Source organism: Schizophyllum commune (genome assembly GCF_000143185.2).
Source record: "Schizophyllum commune H4-8 unplaced genomic scaffold SCHCOscaffold_3, whole genome shotgun sequence".
In the NCBI taxonomy this organism is placed as follows: domain Eukaryota; kingdom Fungi; phylum Basidiomycota; class Agaricomycetes; order Agaricales; family Schizophyllaceae; genus Schizophyllum; species Schizophyllum commune.
In genome coordinates this window covers 1175161-1191294 of record NW_026089540.1, presented here as the reverse complement: position 1 = coordinate 1191294, position 16134 = coordinate 1175161, and the positions used below count along the sequence as shown (strand labels likewise).

The window sequence follows — 16134 nt, the reverse complement described above, 5'->3', positions numbered from 1 at the left end:
TGCCAGTGCTGTGTGCAGTGGCAAGCACAGTACATCACGGCAATGACAATGGTCATGCAACATCATCTCACGCACAGTGCGATGGACATGTGTTGGGTGAGAGGCCAGACGCACAAGGGGATGAGGCACTGCAGGCCATGCCCCGCACATTTCTGAGCCACACCGCGCCCAAATCCCAGTTACAAGACCTGCTTGCAGGAATCGTCTTACAACGGTGGAATTCATCACCATTTGACGTCCAAGCAGCATGTTCCAAATCGGGATGAATATGTGGCGCTGGCATTTTCTTACCCTTCCTCTCATTTTCTTGCTTCAGAGAAAATCATGTGTATCCGTTCGATGCTTCTGTATAGGTCTTTGAAGTTTTTTGGTGGGAACTTGGTACGTTGTTGAAGCTATCGACAACTCTTCTCCACGTGCTTGGGACATTCCGACAATGTGCACTGCCACATAATTCGACAGGCCTGTTTCCTCACGGTCATTTGTTCAAGTCATCAAGATAATGCTGCAGAAACACATCTTGACCTCCGGGTACTCCACTCGCCCTTTTTTACTTTGACAAAGCTTGCAGATGTCGATGAACATTGAGTTCAAGCAAGCTGCTCGACAGTGATGAATTTCCCACGGTTCACTTATCCCCGAATGGCGTGCAGTCCTTCTTCCCCTCTTTACGTCCTCTTCTTCATTCTCTTTGGCCCTCTTCCCTGACTTCATATCAAAAGCGCCTGCTTTTGCGGCAAACGTGTTGCACGAGACAACACCAACATTCAGATAACAGCCAACCCACTGGCGCGCGAGGAGAAGGAAAGCAGTGCGTGAATGTGCTTTGCGTTCAAATTGCTACTTATTAGTCTATTCAACGGATGGAAAGCGATGAGGACGTTGCACAGGCTGCGCAACAGCAAGCTGAGCGGGGTCGATAAGGCCGCTCCGCCATTTTAACCCTCAACACAGGCGAGGACGAGGCAAGCTCGCCTAGGATGCGCAATTTGTCTTGGGCGACTCCCTGATGGCTTTAGCATCATCCCCACCCCCCTACATGTGTCGTACAATGCCTCTCTCTACCTTCACCTCCACTTTCCTCCCTATCTCTCGCGCGGCTGCCGCTGGGATGACCCTCGACATACCGTGCGTCTTCTTTGGCTGCCCTTGATCTTTCCCATGCGTCAGGTTCAAGCCAGCGGCAGGATGTGGCGCACGCTTCCTGTCAGGGGATATCCACGCCACCCACAAGCGCCCACAAGCGTGATGTGGACTCAACTGGTTTGGTCTTGTTTGGTTTGTGGACTGATGGTGTTTGCATGTGTTGACGCCCCCATCAGTCATTACCTATGACTCATTCCTGGTGTGTTTCCCTTATATCTCCTACTTCCCTTCTCCTCCTCTCCCTTTGGCAACCTACCCCTTTCCCTTTCTCTTATTTATCCCTTCCCCTTCCTGGACATTGCCAGTACTCTACCTGTCTCCCACCACCACTACTGTATGGCACCTTATCGCACCATCATCGCTCACCGATCTTGTGACCTGATGACTGTAGTAGTTATCTCCTATCCCCTTGATTACTATAGCTACAGTATATATACAGGCAGTGGGCATCAGGAGATCCTTTGGGTTTGATCTCCTTGGTTCCCCGCTCGCCTAGGTGTGTTGGTACTTACTGGTTACTGTTCCCTGCTAATATACCTTGGTTCCCCGCTCGCCTAGCTCGCGCCCCTACGCCTGGCTCTTAGTTAACCTCTGGGAGTTCTCTAATCCAGAAACGCTCGTCGTTGGCTACGGTGGGCGTCGCCCATCGATGATCGCCCCATCCCCTCCTTGCCGCCTTGGGCCTGCCATACCCTCGGCTGCCTCCGCCGCCTCCTAGTGAGCTCGCCTCCCTTGGCTTGGGTTGCGTCCTCAGGCTTGGTCTACACCTGCGCCTCTGCAGCGGTTGTGGTGCTAGTACTCCGGGGAACGGCCCTCCCTGTACGCCGTGGCACCCCTCGCCTCCTCGCTCTGGTGTGTTTCCCCTTCGTCCCCCGGTGCGGCTTAGTCGGTTGTCCCCCCTGGCAGCAGTGGGAAGTGTACCTTCAGGAGTACCACCCCTCGTCAGGCCTTCCGCTCCCATTGGCCCGTTGTGGGCTCACCTCCCCTCGCCTCGCTGGCCACTCGTCCTGGTCGCATCCCCCTTCCCTGACTGACGCCGCCATCCGTCATGTCATCCCTTCCCCCACTGGCTTGGAGCTCATGCTCGCCGTGGTACGTCTGGTCTTAGCGCCGCTCCTTGCGCTTCCTCCGGCGTAGGGCATCTCTCGGCACCCTCCCCAGTGCACCCTCTTCCTACCTCGCCGATCGAGGCTACCCCCCTCGATCCTGGCGTTACACCGCACCCCCTCCTTCTTCTGATTGGTGTCGCCCTCCATCGATCACCGCCACCGGTCACGTCTCTGACCAATACGCCTCCCACTCTCCTAGTGACGCCGCCCCCTCGTCACTACCCTCCACCTCGTGTAGGCGCTGGCGGCGCTGCCTACCGGGCACTCTACTCGTGGGGTGACCCCCATGTATGGCTCACGCATGGGTCCACTATGTAGTGGTGTTCAGTACGCTTGTTCCTCTTCTTCTACCGAGCTACGCCCTACCCTACTCCCTCTTCTATCGTCGGTCACGACCCGCCATCACCGTCGATCCTCTCCCTCGTCCACCGTGACGCTCTTCACCCTTCTAGGACGTCACGCCTCCCTCTAGGTGGTGTGGCTGTCCGGGGACCATGGCTGCCTAGACGTTAGCCTTGCCTCCGCTACCGTCTCCACTCGGCCACTCCCGGCCAGCCCCCTTACACTTCCCACGGCTCAACGAGGTGCAGAGGGGCTGGATCGAGCGACACGCGTGTGCAGAGCGCCACCCAATCCGGAACGCGCGTGAACAAAGGGGGATGCGTGAGGGAAGGGAAGGGAAGGGGGGAGCGTGGAGGGTAGCAGTGCCAAGCACGAGCGAGCACCTTGCTCGCCGTGCCGCGGCCTACGCCTTCTCACACCGTACCTATCTCCTGTACATTCACTCAAGCGCGATTGCGTGTGCATAGAGAGGTGCGTGCGTAGAGTGCGAGCTATGCGCATCGTGTATCGCTTGCTTTTGAGCCCGCGCCTCACCCTTGCAGAGAAGCCCCATACGCCCCGTCAAGCGATAGCTTGACAAGGAGGCGCTGTGCTGCTCTTGCAGTGGCCCCGCGCCATTACGTCTCCCTCCCACCCTGACCCTTGCCCTTCCTCATGCGTCACGTACACGCTCAGCCTTTCACAATCATTTTATCGAATTTCTGTATATACATCTATATTTTCCATCTCGTCGGGACTAGCTTGACTGGACATAGGATGTATATAGTATAGACTGGGATACACGTCTTTCGGCCATGTGCAAGATCTCCTCCATCGCGCGTCGAGCACACGTCCGGACGCGCCGCAAAAGACGGTGGTAAGGGGGGAGGGGGGATGACACAGTAAATGCCGCATAGGGGGCACCAGGAGAGACTAGTGCAAAGGAAGAGGTTTTATACAAAGCGGTGGGGCGGAGGAAGGTAGTCAGAAAGCAGGGGATCGCTTGCAGACTGTGATCGAGTCTCGGGAACGCGTCCCCTTAACGCGCCATGTGACGTGACATAACGCATTGCGCTATCCTTTGCACCACCACGACCACCCTCGCCGTCCATCGTCCACTGCCCAACGGCTGCCCAAAACTGCGCGCAAACGAGGAGGAGGGAAATGGGGGCTCATCTAAGCCCCCCAAAGGTGCGTTTCACTGTAGAAAAATGAAGTAAATCTTCTAACAAAAATTTTCGGTGTTGTCCTCGGACGCAAGCGGCGCTGTGTCCTGCCATACACCGGTTCCCTTGCACTAAAGGCACCGCTCCACCTCTCTACCCCCTTTCTGCTGCCAGCGATGGCGAACACCCTCCTTCCCATCTACAAAGACGAGGCAGATCAACCGGCTGACCCGCCCGCCATCCCTCCCCATCCCCTTGCCCTCCTTACAACGCTATCGTGCGTGGGGTGTACTGTCTATTGGCAGTGCGCTGAACGCTCGGCAGTCTCGTACATGCCGCACCTGCAGCGCTTCACGCTGCCCGCTGTTCACGCCACTCGGCAAGCTGGCGTGGCCATGCGCGGGGGCTCAAACCGTCGTGCGCCTCTCTCCCCCCTCCTCTTCCCCCTTCCCTCCCCCCTTTCCTCCCTCCTCTTCCCCTTCCTCCCCTCTCCTCTTCCCTCCGTCCCTTTGTTCTCTGTGCCCTCGCCCTCGCACCTCGCTGGCCCCGCTAGAGGGGAGGATTACTGCGTGCTTCCTCCTTAGGAGCACGTAGCCTCCTTAGGACGCGGTTGTGTCACGCGTATGGCCGCGCTGCAGGTGGGCAATCCCGCTTCAGCCAGTGCGAGGGAAGGCACTATTTACCCCACCCATCCCCCTTTGCCCCTTCTGTGTCCGAGGCAGAATCGAGCCAATGATCACACTAGAGCGACAGCAAATGAGTCAGGTGTATATTCAGCAGTACAGAACGCATAACTACGCACCTAGAGCGACAGCAAACGAGTCAGGAAGAGAAAAGACTCGGATGTGCCGCTCTAGGCAGGAGGGTGTCCGAGGCAGAATCGAGCCAGTGATCACACTAGAGCGACAGCAAACGAGTCAGGATCATATTCAGCAAGATAGAACGCATAACTACGCACCTAGAGCGACAGCAAACGAGTCAGGAAGAGAAAAGACTCGGATGTGCCGCTCTAGGCAGGAGGGACCGGCAAATGCCGAGGAAATATGTGGCGCTCGGCAATAAGGCGCGAGCGCAGAGATAGGACTGTAAGTAAGCGTACAGTACCGGGAAAAAGTCCGTAAAATCGCAGAAAAATACCATAGGCGCTAGAGAGCGCGTAGACACCGATTCCAACACACCCCCTTGATCGAGCACGTCCTAGCGCCCAACTCCAAGGCCAGAGAGCGTTGCCATGTGCTGCAGCTTGACCCGGCCCAAAGCCTTGGTCAGCATGTCAGCCGGCATGTCCGCTGTCTGCAGATGGACAAGGCGGATGCTGCCGCGATGCACCTCATCGCGCAGCCAGTAGAAGCGCAGGTCAAGGTGCTTCATGCGCCCATGATGCTCCGGGTTCTTGGCCACCTGCAGCGCCGAGTTGTTGTCAATGTAGAGGGTGGAGGGCGCGCTCTTGACCGAGTAGCCACACTCGGTCAGGAAGTTGCGCATCCACAGGATCTCCTGGCTGGCAGAGCACGCCGCAACGTACTCTGCCTCGGTGGTCGAAAGCGCGACTATAGTCTGCAGCTTGGACGACCAGGAGACCGCTCCACCTGCCATCATGATGATCTGGCCGCTGGTGGACCACCCATTGTCCGGGTTACCGCCGTGGTCCGCGTCGGTGTAGGTGTAGAAGAGCTCGGAGCGCGCGTTCACCGCCTTGCCGTCGTAGGTCAGCTTGTAGTCAAGCGTGCCCTTGAGATAGCGGAAGAGGTGCTTGAGCGCGTTCCAGTGCGGGCGGCCGGGGTTGCCGGTGAAGCGAGCGAGGACAGAGACCGGGTAGGCGAGGTCGGGACGAGTGGCGAGGGCGAGCCAGGCGATGGCGCCAACGGCAGAGGCGTACTCCTTAGCGCGGGTGGACATGAACTCAATGTCCTCCGGCGTGACAGGAGCATCGGCGGCGCTGAGCTTGTGCGAGGGGTTGAGCGGAGTGGTGACCGGGCTGCACTCGGCCATGCCAAACCGCTCGAGGATGTCCGTGGCGTACTGGCGCTGCGAAAGAGACAGCGTGCGCTGGCTGCGCTCGCGCTCAATGGCAACGCCCAGCAGCCAGGTGGTAGGACCCAACTCGCGCAGCTTGAAGTGCTTCTTCAGCTCGCCAATGATACCGAGCGCCTGCGCGTCAGTCTTGCACCCAATCGTCATGTCGTCCACAAAGACGGGCACGAGAATGCGCGCGTCACCGCGACCGTACACCCACACGCTGTGGTCGCAGAGGATGCGCGTGAAGCCCATCTCTACAAGCACCTTGTTCAGCGTCTCGTGCCAGACATGACTCGCCTGCTTCAGCCCATAGAGCGACTTCTTCAAGCACCAGACATAGTCCTTGTCAGGATCAATGCCGAGCTTGAAGCCGGGCGGTTGGCGCATGTAGATCTCCTTGGCTAGGTCGCCGTTCAAGAACACGTTGCTGATGTCAATGGAGTAGAGGACGAGGTCGTCCATGGCGGCGGGGGCGAGGATAGCGCGAATGGCGGCCCACTTGGGCGTAGGGGCGAACATCTGTTGGAGTTGGTGTGCTTGGACCGTCCCAAAGGGGATACTTACCTATAGTCACGTAGCACACTGTCACTTAACCTCGTCTCTGACCGTCATCTGTGGTCTGCTGTTTGTGTTTGCGCCCTCCCATCTCAACAGGTTATGAGCCCCGCGCTCTAGTCTTTACCCGAAAACCCCCCAGACCTCTCAGAACTCGCTTTTTCCTTCAGAAAAACCCATTCTCTCATTCTCAAAAATTTTCACTCGATTGATTGGTCTTATCTGCACCATCTACCACTCATCATGTCTTCCCTCCCCTCCTATGCTGTCACTATCTTCCAGCAGACGGAGAAGCTGCGAGGCGAGGCCAACTGGCACTCGTTTGCAGAGGCTTTCATCGACTTCTGCACAAACTGCGTGCGCGACGGCGAATATGAGGGTGTTGGAATCAGTGTCTACGCGCTCTCTAGCGCCTATGGTATTTTTCTGCAATTTTACAGACTTTTTCTCGGTACTGTACGCTTACTTACAGTCCTATCTCTGCGCTCGCGCCTTACTGCCGAGCGTCACGTTATTTCCCGGCATCTGCCGTGCCCTCCTGCCTAGAGCGGCGCATCCGAGTCTTTTCTCTTCCTGACTCGTTTGCTGTCGCTCTAGGTGCGTAGTTATGCGTTGTATCTCGCTACTTATGATCCTGACTCGTTTGCTGTCGCTCTAGTGTGACTACTGGCTCGATTCTGCCTCGGACAACCGATTTCAACATCTGAATGTTAAGCACACTTGCCGACGAGTTACCCTGATTCCAGGATTGGCAGCTTGAGAGTCGGCGTGAGTTGGATGGGCTGCTCGATGAGTTGGGAGGGTTTTTTGGGGTAAATACGCGCAGAAGGACCTGTAGTAGGTGGTACTTCGAATGTATCATGATTCCCATTACATTCCCAACGTGTGGACGAGGCGCGCGAGGGCGAGATTTGGGCAGGAAAGCGCCATGAGTTGGTGGGCTCGTGCTCATGCCCGTCCTGCTCATAACAAGTTCCACGTCCCCCCTCCACCGCATCAATGCATCTCAGGCCTACGTAGTCTATCTACCTCGCCTAACACATGCTCTGCTGCTTTGTCGGCCGAGAATTCGAGCTGGGAGTCCTCTGCTTTTGTTCTGTTTGCGAGCTCGTGCCACCCCCCTCCCCCCACCTTCTTAATTCGCTCCCTCCCCCCCTCGCCGTCGAGACAATTGTTTAGCAGGGTAAATAGACGTCCTATTGCAAGGGCTAACTACTTCACGAGGGTACACAAAGCTATCTGATTTACAGCAACGGCAATCCTCTGCGGACGTCCCCCCTCCCCCGGCTCGCCCTCCCCCCTCTCCTCGCGCTGTTGTCCCATTCCCAGCGCGGAAAGATCGCCCCCACCGTCCTGCAGCTCCGTCGAGTCGCCCCGCGCGCGCCCGCATCGCCGTCAGTCCCTTTTAGTCGATTTCGGTGCGACTCCCCCCACCCCCCTTCTCCCCCGTCCTCGCGGCGACGCCGCTGTCGCGTGGCGCTCCCTCGCAACGCGCTCGCTCGTCTTCACGAGCTGGCGGAGGGCACCCCGCAAGGGTACCGATGGCGTACCACAACGAGCACCCGGCGTAGAGCTGAAGTTCTGGAAGGGCGCCGTCAAGGGAGGAGGTGGAGGAGGTGGAAGACCCTGTGCCGACGTCGGAGACCTCGTCCAGAGCGCGGTCGTGGATTAGCGACGTGTTGTCGTCGTCCATCCAAGCGCCAGGGTGACGCACGGGGTCGAGGCCGATCGCCAGAGCGCCTGAGCGGGGCGGGGCTCTGGGGATTAGCAAGGCGGCATCGGTCGGAGAGGTGAAGGGGTGCGCTGGCATAGACTGTACGCGTCTTTGAAAGCCGCGGGAGGCTGGGTAGGCGCCTTGGAGCGGAACCTTTGGGCGTAGGGCGCCAGAGCACATCGGGGCTGGCTCCCAACTGTTTGGCGGCGCAGGGACTAGGGCGCGGTCAGTGGGAGGAATGGGGCGGCGGAAGCATTGAACGCACCTCCGATGGTCCATTACGGGTTTTGCGGCAAGTCGGCGTCCTCCAAGGGCGCCGCAGTTAGCTTCGCCGCTGCTCATCCAATAGCGGGGAATTCGGGGAATTCGACGAGGTCACCACCCACAGAGACAGCGGGGCGCCTCGTCCGCGCGCGTGGCAGTGAAGGACCGCTGGGGCTTCCTGGCCGTTGCTGGAGGAAAGTATCAGCACCGAGGCGCGTAGATAGTGGTTGCAGATGCACTTGAAAGCACGGCGTTCATGGACGGCACGCTCAAGGGCGGCGTGCGGGGTGGGCCAGTGGCAGGCGAGTGAGGGTGTGGAGTGGGTGGCTGGGAAGCAATCGGATCCTTGCTTGTGACCAAAGCCGCCTTGCTTGCAAAAGGGTGCTGGGAAAAGCAACGCCGAGGAGCGCCCCAAGCGCTTGGCAGCGGTCTATAAGGGAGGGGCTTCAGAAAAAAGGAATCCTGGCTTGGGCTGCAGGGCGCACCTTCCACTCCGGCGGAGGCGCGCGCTGTTCCGCGCTCACCTCTGCGGGTAGCGACCGACGCGGTTCCCTTATGAGGTCTTTCCACCACCGGTCTATGAGGGCTTTGTTTTTGAGGGGCAGGCGCGACGCCGAGTGGCGCAGCTCGTGAAGGTAGGGGGATGCTTGCTCAGACCCCGCAAGCCCAACTTCAAAAACCCATGCGAGGCGCGGCTTTACGCACAACAGCCTGCAGAGGGGTCCTCTCCGAAGTGGCAGGGGGTGAGGATCAAGAGGAGGGACCTGCTACTTTTAAAGGGAGCGTATAGTCACACTTTGCGTGATCATCAACAAAGTGTGACTGTATGCGATTGTCTTGCTTGTCGAGTCACACAGTGCTATCGCCACAATGGCGGCTTTGGGCCCTCCACCAATTGCAAGTCAACGTCAACGCGGGTACAGATTGGCGCTACAGCCACAATGGCTGAGTGCGCCCCGCAGTCATCCGGCCACGCCTTCTCTCGGTGTCCTTCGTCGCAGCCATGCGTCTAATCCTGGGTGCACGCCAAGGGCATCACTGGGGAGGGGCTGCTGGGGAGCACCTTCGGCTTGCGCTAAGCGCTCGCAAGCCGCACCCTCCAGCCCAGGCACAAGTGTTGTCAGCTTCGAGAGGTGCATCTGGGATTACTCTTAATAACGCTCTGCCGCTGACTTGTGCACCCCTTCCCCTCCTCCCTTGCTGCAGCCATCGCTTCCTTCGCGCCTCTCCTCCCACCCACGTTGACTGGCGCTTTTGCTCCGAACTGCACCACCGTCTTTTTGTTGTGCTCGGTGCTCAAACCCAGGCGGTCGCGCCGCGCAAGGCGGCCGGCTTTTCCCCTGCAAAGGACGCGCGCGGCCGAAAAGATTGACGCCCTGCTCTCCCTTGCCAGACAAAAAGCCCGCGCCTGGCAATCAAGGCTCCGATCGTCGCCTTCCTTCCCCCCTTTGCGTCACCAACGGCGGGCCACTGAGACACAGGCCTACAGCCAGAACGGCGTCCGATGTGCAGAAGGCCAAGCTTGCGACCCTCTGCAGCGCCCTCGCGCACCCCCTACTGCCCCACGCCCCTCCCGCCTTTCACAAGAGCCTGGGGCCGTGCATCTCCTCCATTGCACGAGCTTGCAGCACCGGCGTTTGGACGACCCTGGGACCCACCGTCGAATGTGGCAACAACCTTGACGCGGCTTCGCCGCGGCTTGTGCTGGGATGTGTGGCGATCCCCGTGCGTCCTCGGGGCTGACGGCCACGCGCACGCCTGGAGTTCCGCCTCCACAAGCGATCTCGGCGACCACCGCCATGGCGGGCAAATGCGTGGATGAGAGCGGTGAGCAAGACGACCCCAGACTGCCCTCCTTGGACAATTGCGCCGCGTAAATTTGTGCGCACGCAGATGGGAGTTGGACAAGAACAAATAAACCATGCCGCTCATCCGGCCCAACTCTGGCGGCGACGCGGTCGTGTGTGCAAGCTCATGGCCCCCGTACAAGATAGCATAGTATTATAAAGGTCCATGCTCCTAGATCCTATGAGTCTCAGGAGACTAAGCTATGGCGCCCAGTGTGGCTTGGGCTTGTTGAGCCGGGCAGCAAGAGGTGCCCGGGCAGGTTGGAGGGTGCGCTGGCATGTGTGTTAGCGAAGGGTGTTGACTTGTGATCAGCACCTCAGTAACCAAAGACCCGATAGCTCAGTGGCTAGAGCGTCACCCCCGAGAGGTGGAGGTCCTTGGTTCAAACCCAGGTCAGGTCACTTTTGTATCCCAACAAAGGGCGAAGGGCGAGGGCGAGGGCGAGCAGGCTAGAAGGTATTGAAGAGCTCACCGTTTTGGCGCCCGAATCTGGGTCTTATCCTGTGGGGCAGTGCCTGCAGAGGCTTGGGGGGCCGCCTGCCTGCGCCTGTGTTGAGGAGGAGGCTGCACCGCAGGGGGGGAAGGAGATCACCCTGCACTGCGACGTTGAGGAACTTCTCAAACCCATCCTGGTCTAGGGGAGTCATCTTGAAGCGGACACCGGTCCTCCTGCCCACTGAGGGGCTGTGCTGGAATGGGATATGACGTCTGCCTACTGGATGCGCGCTGCGATGTGGGGTGGGGCGAGGTCTGCCAATGTGTGAGTACCCTGCGAGTCAAGGAAAGCAGGCACTCGCACCGCGACCTAGCAGCCTTGCTAGCAACAGCTTCAGCAGATGCAGGAGAAGTGGCTGGAGAAGTGGCGGGGCTGGTAGTGCTTCCAACCCTGCCTTCACCAGGCAGATCTGCCTTCACCTTTCCCAAGAGTTTCTGGAGGAGGTCTTGGGCAGGCCCCACCACTTCGCGCTGGACACCGGGGTCCTCCCAGTGGGAGAGGAGCCAATACCCTGCCTTCCACCTCGGCTCCCCTCTTGGCTGCCCTCTTCGCTCCTGCCATGGCTCCTGAAGCAGGCCTCCACAACCTAGACAAACGGGGTCAAAGGCAAGAAAGCCAGAAGGGAGATGGATGCACTGCAGAGGCAGCGAAGGCAATCAGTGGTGCAGTCACGTGCTCCACCTGCCAATGAACCATGTTTTTGTGGGAGCCCCGCCGGTCGGCCCCGCCATAAAGAACACATTCAAGGGCCTGAGAATGCTTCAGAGATCTTTCAGAGCACCCAGTAAGAATGGAACATACCATGAGGACGGCCGTGCCCAAGAATGCCACCTCCGAGGCATCTGCATAAAGGACAGGAGGGTCCTGATGTCTTTAGCCACCTTGCCAATCTGTCCCTTGGATCAGTACCGCCCTTGGGGTTCACCACCGTGACTTACTTCTGGGCAGGGCTTGCCCACCCACTTCTTCCACGCCTTGGGGTTGCCGGCCTCCAGAGCTTCCAAGAAGCTCTGGGGGCTGTCCGAGGCAGAATCGAGCCAGTGATCACACTAGAGCGACAGCAAACGAGTCAGGAATATATTCAGCAGTACAGAACGCATAACTACGCACCTAGAGCGACAGCAAACGAGTCAGGAAGAGAAAAGACTCGGATGCGCCGCTCTAGGCAGGAGGGACCGGCAAAAGCCGAGGAAATATGTGGCGCTCGGCAATAAGGCGCGAGCGCAGAGATAGGACTGTAAGTAAGCGTACAGTACCGGGAAAAAGTCCGAAAAATCACAGAAAAATACCATAGGCGCTAGAGAGCGCGTAGACACCGATTCCAACACACCCCCTTGATCGAGCACGTCCTAGCGCCCAACTCCAAGGCCAGAGAGCGTTGCCATGTGCTGCAGCTTGACCCGGCCCAAGGCCTTGGTCATCATGTCAGCCGGCATGTCCGCTGTCTGCAGATGGACAAGGCGGATGCTGCCGCGATGCACCTCATCGCGCAGCCAGTAGAAGCGCAGGTCGAGGGCCTTCATGCGCCCATGATGCTCCGGGTTCTTGGCCACCTGCAGCGCCGAGTTGTTGTCAATGTAGAGGGTGGAGGGCGCGCTCTTGACCGAGTAGCCACACTCGGTCAGGAAGTTGCGCATCCACAGGATCTCCTGGCTGGCAGAGCACGCCGCAACGTACTCTGCCTCGGTGGTCGAAAGCGCGACTATAGTCTGCAGCTTGGACGACCAGGAGACCGCTCCACCTGCCATCATGATGATCTGGCCGATGGTGGACCACCCATTGTCCGGGTTACCGCCGTGGTCCGCGTCGGTGTAGGTGTAGAAGAGCTCGGAGCGCGCGTTCACCGCCTTGCCGTCGTAGGTCAGCTTGTAGTCAAGCGTGCCCTTGAGATAGCGGAAGAGGTGCTTGAGCGCGTTCCAGTGCGGGCGGCCGGGGTTGCCGGTGAAGCGAGCGAGGACAGAGACCGGGTAGGCGAGGTCGGGACGAGTGGCGAGGGCGAGCCAGGCGATGGCGCCAACGGCAGAGGCGTACTCCTTAGCGCGGGTGGACATGAACTCAATGTCCTCCGGCGTGACAGGAGCATCGGCGGCGCTGAGCTTGTGCGAGGGGTTGAGCGGAGTGGTGACCGGGCTGCACTCGGCCATGCCAAACCGCTCGAGGATGTCCGTGGCGTACTGGCGCTGCGAAAGAGACAGCGTGCGCTGGCTGCGCTCGCGCTCAATGGCAACGCCCAGCAGCCAGGTGGTAGGACCCAACTCGCGCAGCTTGAAGTGCTTCTTCAGCTCGCCAATGATACCGAGCGCCTGCGCGTCAGTCTTGCACCCAATCGTCATGTCGTCCACAAAGACGGGCACGAGGATGCGCGCGTCGCCGCGACCGTACACCCACACGCTGTGGTCGCAGAGGATGCGCGTGAAGCCCATCTCTACAAGCACCCTGTTCAGCGTCTCGTGCCAGACATGACTCGCCTGCTTCAGCCCATAGAGCGACTTCTTCAAGCGCCAGACATAGTCCTTGTCAGGATCAATGCCGAGCTTGAAGCCGGGCGGTTGGCGCATGTAGATCTCCTCGGCCAGGTCGCCGTTCAAGAACGCGTTGCTGATGTCGATGGAGTAGAGCACGAGGTCGTCCATGGCGGCGAGGGCGAGGATAGCGCGGATAGCGGCCCACTTTGGCGTAGGGGCGAACGTCTCGGTGTACTCGAAGCCGGGACGCTGCGAGAAGCCCTGCGCGACGCAGCGCGCCTTGTACCGCTCGATAGACCCATCAGCATTGCGCTTGACCTTGAACACCCACCGGCTGCCAATAGCGCGCTTGCCGGGCGGCAGCTCGACCACCTCGAACGTGCCGTTGTCGACCAGCGCCTGCACCTCGTCGAACGCAGCCTCGATCCACTTGGCCTTGTCGGGACGTAGCAGCGCCTCTGCAAATGTCTTGGGCTCGCCTTGCTGCGCGTCGGACGCGACTGTGGTCGAAAGGGCGTAGTTGAGGGCTTGTTCTACCGACCAGTCCTCCTCAGTGATGCCGCTGAAGACGTAGTCGAGGCCGGCCTGCATAACGTGCGCTCCTGGGATAGGCGTGCTGTCAGTCAAAGCAAGCTCATCATCACTCCCAGCCCAGTCCATCATCTCCTTCCTTGCCCGCTCTCTGTCCTGCGCCTCCTCATCCCGCGCCTGCTCCCTGCGCTCCTCTTGCGCACTCTGCTCCTCCTGCTCCTCCTCCTCCTCGTCCACCTCCTCAATCTGGCCGGATAACGGCGCAAACCGGTTAGGGGACGTCACCTGCGGCTGGGGCGCGGGTGTAGACGGTGTAGCGCGGCCTGTAGAAGGCGGCGCAGGCTGCTTTTGCCAAGCGCGGGTCGTCAATTCGCGCTCGGATAAGCTGTGGGTTGGCTTGGTTGCCCGAGGCAGACGCGACGGTGGCGGTCCGCTCGAGGTTGATGGCCGAACTGTCTGCCAAGCAGGGGACGGACTGCGCTCTGCGCGCGGCGCTGGCTGCTGCTCCTGCGCGCGCTCCTGCCTGCCTCTCAGCGCGGCCTTGCTAGGCGGCGCAGTGCGAGGGGGACGGGGCGCAGAGGGCGGCGGCGGACGCGCACTAGGCGGCGTGGTAGGCCCAGCTGGCTGCTGAAACGGCGTGGATGGCTGCTCAGGCGTGGTGGGGGCGCGCGGCGGCGATGTAGGCGGCGGCGTCTGTAGCTGCGGACCAGCGGGAGCGGGCTGTCCGGACGGGGGAGGTGGCTGATCATCATAAGAGACGACATCATCGTCATCTGCGCTATGACGATGACTAGGAGGCGACGGCACATCACCCCCTTGATCAGCAAAATCCCCAAAGTCCGGAGGGCCTTCACCTCGGTCTATAATCTCCGCAGTGATGAGATTGAGGCTCTTGAGCGACGTACCCGGCATGTAGCGCTCGTCAAAGACCGCATGCGACGAGATGACCGTCTTCTTGGTGGCCGGGTTGTAGAACAACCAGGCCTTGGTCCCGGGAGGGTACCCCAAGAAGATGCACTTCTGAGAGTGCGGCTCGAGCGCGCGCCGGTGCTTGTCCTTCACCAGAACATAGGCCAGACACCCAAAGACGCGGAAGTAGCCAACATCCGGCGTCTTGCCAGTCCAGGCGATGTGGGGGGTGGTGTCCCCAGGCAGAGCAGAGGTGGGAGCGCGGTTGGCGACGTGGTTGTAGGCGGCTATAGCGTAGGCCCAGAACGAAGGCGGCAGCTTCGCTTCGTAGAGCATAGAGCTAGCGCCATTGGCAAGAGTGAGATTAGCACGCTCAGCAACGCCATTCTGATGCGGCTCATCTGGCTCTGTGATCTCCAACCGCCACCCCTCCTTCAGCGCCGCGTCCTTCATGACGTTGGAGATGTACTCGCCGCCCCCATCGCAGCGCAGTACCTCCAAACGCTGACCGCTCTCCACCTCAGCAGCCGCCTTGAACTGCTGGATAGCAGCCCAAGCGTCGCTCTTGCGCTTCAAGTACGCCACCCAGCGCCGCCGCGTCTTGTCGTCTATGAAGGTGATCCAGTAGAGGTTCGCCCCCTCTCTGGATGCGACCGGCATAGGACCCTTCAAGTCGGTGTGAACCAACTCGAGGGGACGCGTTGCGCGCTCTCCCGGACCGCGCGGTACCGCCTTGCGCGTCTGCTTCCCCATGATACACGGCTCGCAGATCGGGTCCGGCGCCTCCCTGCTGTCAAACCGCATGCCCCTTACCAGCTTGCGCTGCCGCAGCTTCGCAATGTCCCCATGGTTGACGTGCGCAAAGCGGCGGTGCCAGAGCGCAGCGTCGAGCGGGAGCGTGGTAGAGGCGGCGCGCTGCGCGCTGTGCGCAGGAGGAACGACGACGTAGCCGTCCAAGTAGCCCGTGTTCGAGTCGTCCACAGTAGCAGTGCAGACGAGCGCCCCAGCGCGGTAGAAGGCGACGCGCTTGTCCTTGATGCTGACCTCGTACCCCTTGTGCGCAGTAAGATGATAGATTGACAGGAGGTTCGAGGTAAGAAGAGGAACATGAAGGACATCAAAGAACACGATAGGCGTAAGCGACTTCCCCCCATCCACCGGCTGGTACTCCACCGACCCGATGCCCGCCGAGTAGACGATCGCGCCATTCGCTAGGCGAACAGGAACGCGATGCGGCGAGTAGGTGACGAACCAATCTCGCCGCGGCGTCATGTGTAGAGACGCACCTGTGTCGGTGTTGAAGTTAGCCGCAGCCTTGGACTGGAGCCACTCCTTGAGAGCGGGGGAAGAAGTGAAAGCGCTTGCCTGGCCAGCAGACTCGACGCGCGCAGCAGCGGCGGAGGTGGACGGCGTCGATGACGACGCATCGGAGGGACCGGGGGAGGGCGCAGAGGACGCGCCAGACGCGTTGGCGCCGCCCTTGTTCTTCTTCTTCTGCTGGCGCTTCGAGGTAGAAGCAGCGGCGGCGGCCTCCTCCTCCTTCTTCCAGTCCGGCTTGAACTTCGGGCAGTCGCGGATGAGGTGCGGCCCC

The 16134-nt window shown here is 59.9% G+C and overlaps 4 protein-coding genes and 1 non-coding gene across 5 annotated transcripts; 3 read left to right on the top strand and 2 right to left on the bottom strand.

Annotated features, from left to right (window-relative positions):
• Positions 1-2111: 2111 nt before the first annotated feature.
• On the bottom strand, positions 2112-2467 carry SCHCODRAFT_02724324 (uncharacterized protein; the record flags this gene model as incomplete). Its single annotated transcript, XM_050347096.1, has 1 exon — positions 2112-2467. A coding segment is annotated over one exon (243 nt), but the record flags the coding sequence as incomplete, so codon positions are not given.
• Positions 2468-2556: 89 nt separating this feature from the next.
• Positions 2557-2727, top strand: SCHCODRAFT_014772 (uncharacterized protein; the record flags this gene model as incomplete). Its single annotated transcript, XM_003034275.1, has 1 exon — positions 2557-2727. One exon carries the CDS (start codon positions 2557-2559, stop codon positions 2725-2727), a length of 171 nt encoding a protein of 56 aa, XP_003034321.1.
• Positions 2728-3918: 1191 nt separating this feature from the next.
• Positions 3919-4323, top strand: SCHCODRAFT_0106692 (uncharacterized protein; the record flags this gene model as incomplete). Its single annotated transcript, XM_050340965.1, is given in 3 exon segments — positions 3919-4019; positions 4067-4206; positions 4224-4323. Coding segments are annotated over 3 exon segments (341 nt in total), but the record flags the coding sequence as incomplete, so codon positions are not given.
• Positions 4324-7721: 3398 nt separating this feature from the next.
• Positions 7722-8309, bottom strand: SCHCODRAFT_02697764 (uncharacterized protein; the record flags this gene model as incomplete). Its single annotated transcript, XM_050346908.1, has 2 exons — positions 7722-8226; positions 8296-8309. 2 exons carry the CDS (start codon positions 8307-8309, stop codon positions 7722-7724), a joined length of 519 nt encoding a protein of 172 aa, XP_050201582.1.
• A 2161-nt stretch (positions 8310-10470) lies between these two features.
• Positions 10471-10543, top strand: SCHCODRAFT_t54. Its single transcript has one exon. It is a non-coding gene; the product is annotated as a tRNA-Ser (tRNA).
• Positions 10544-16134: the final 5591 nt, after the last annotated feature.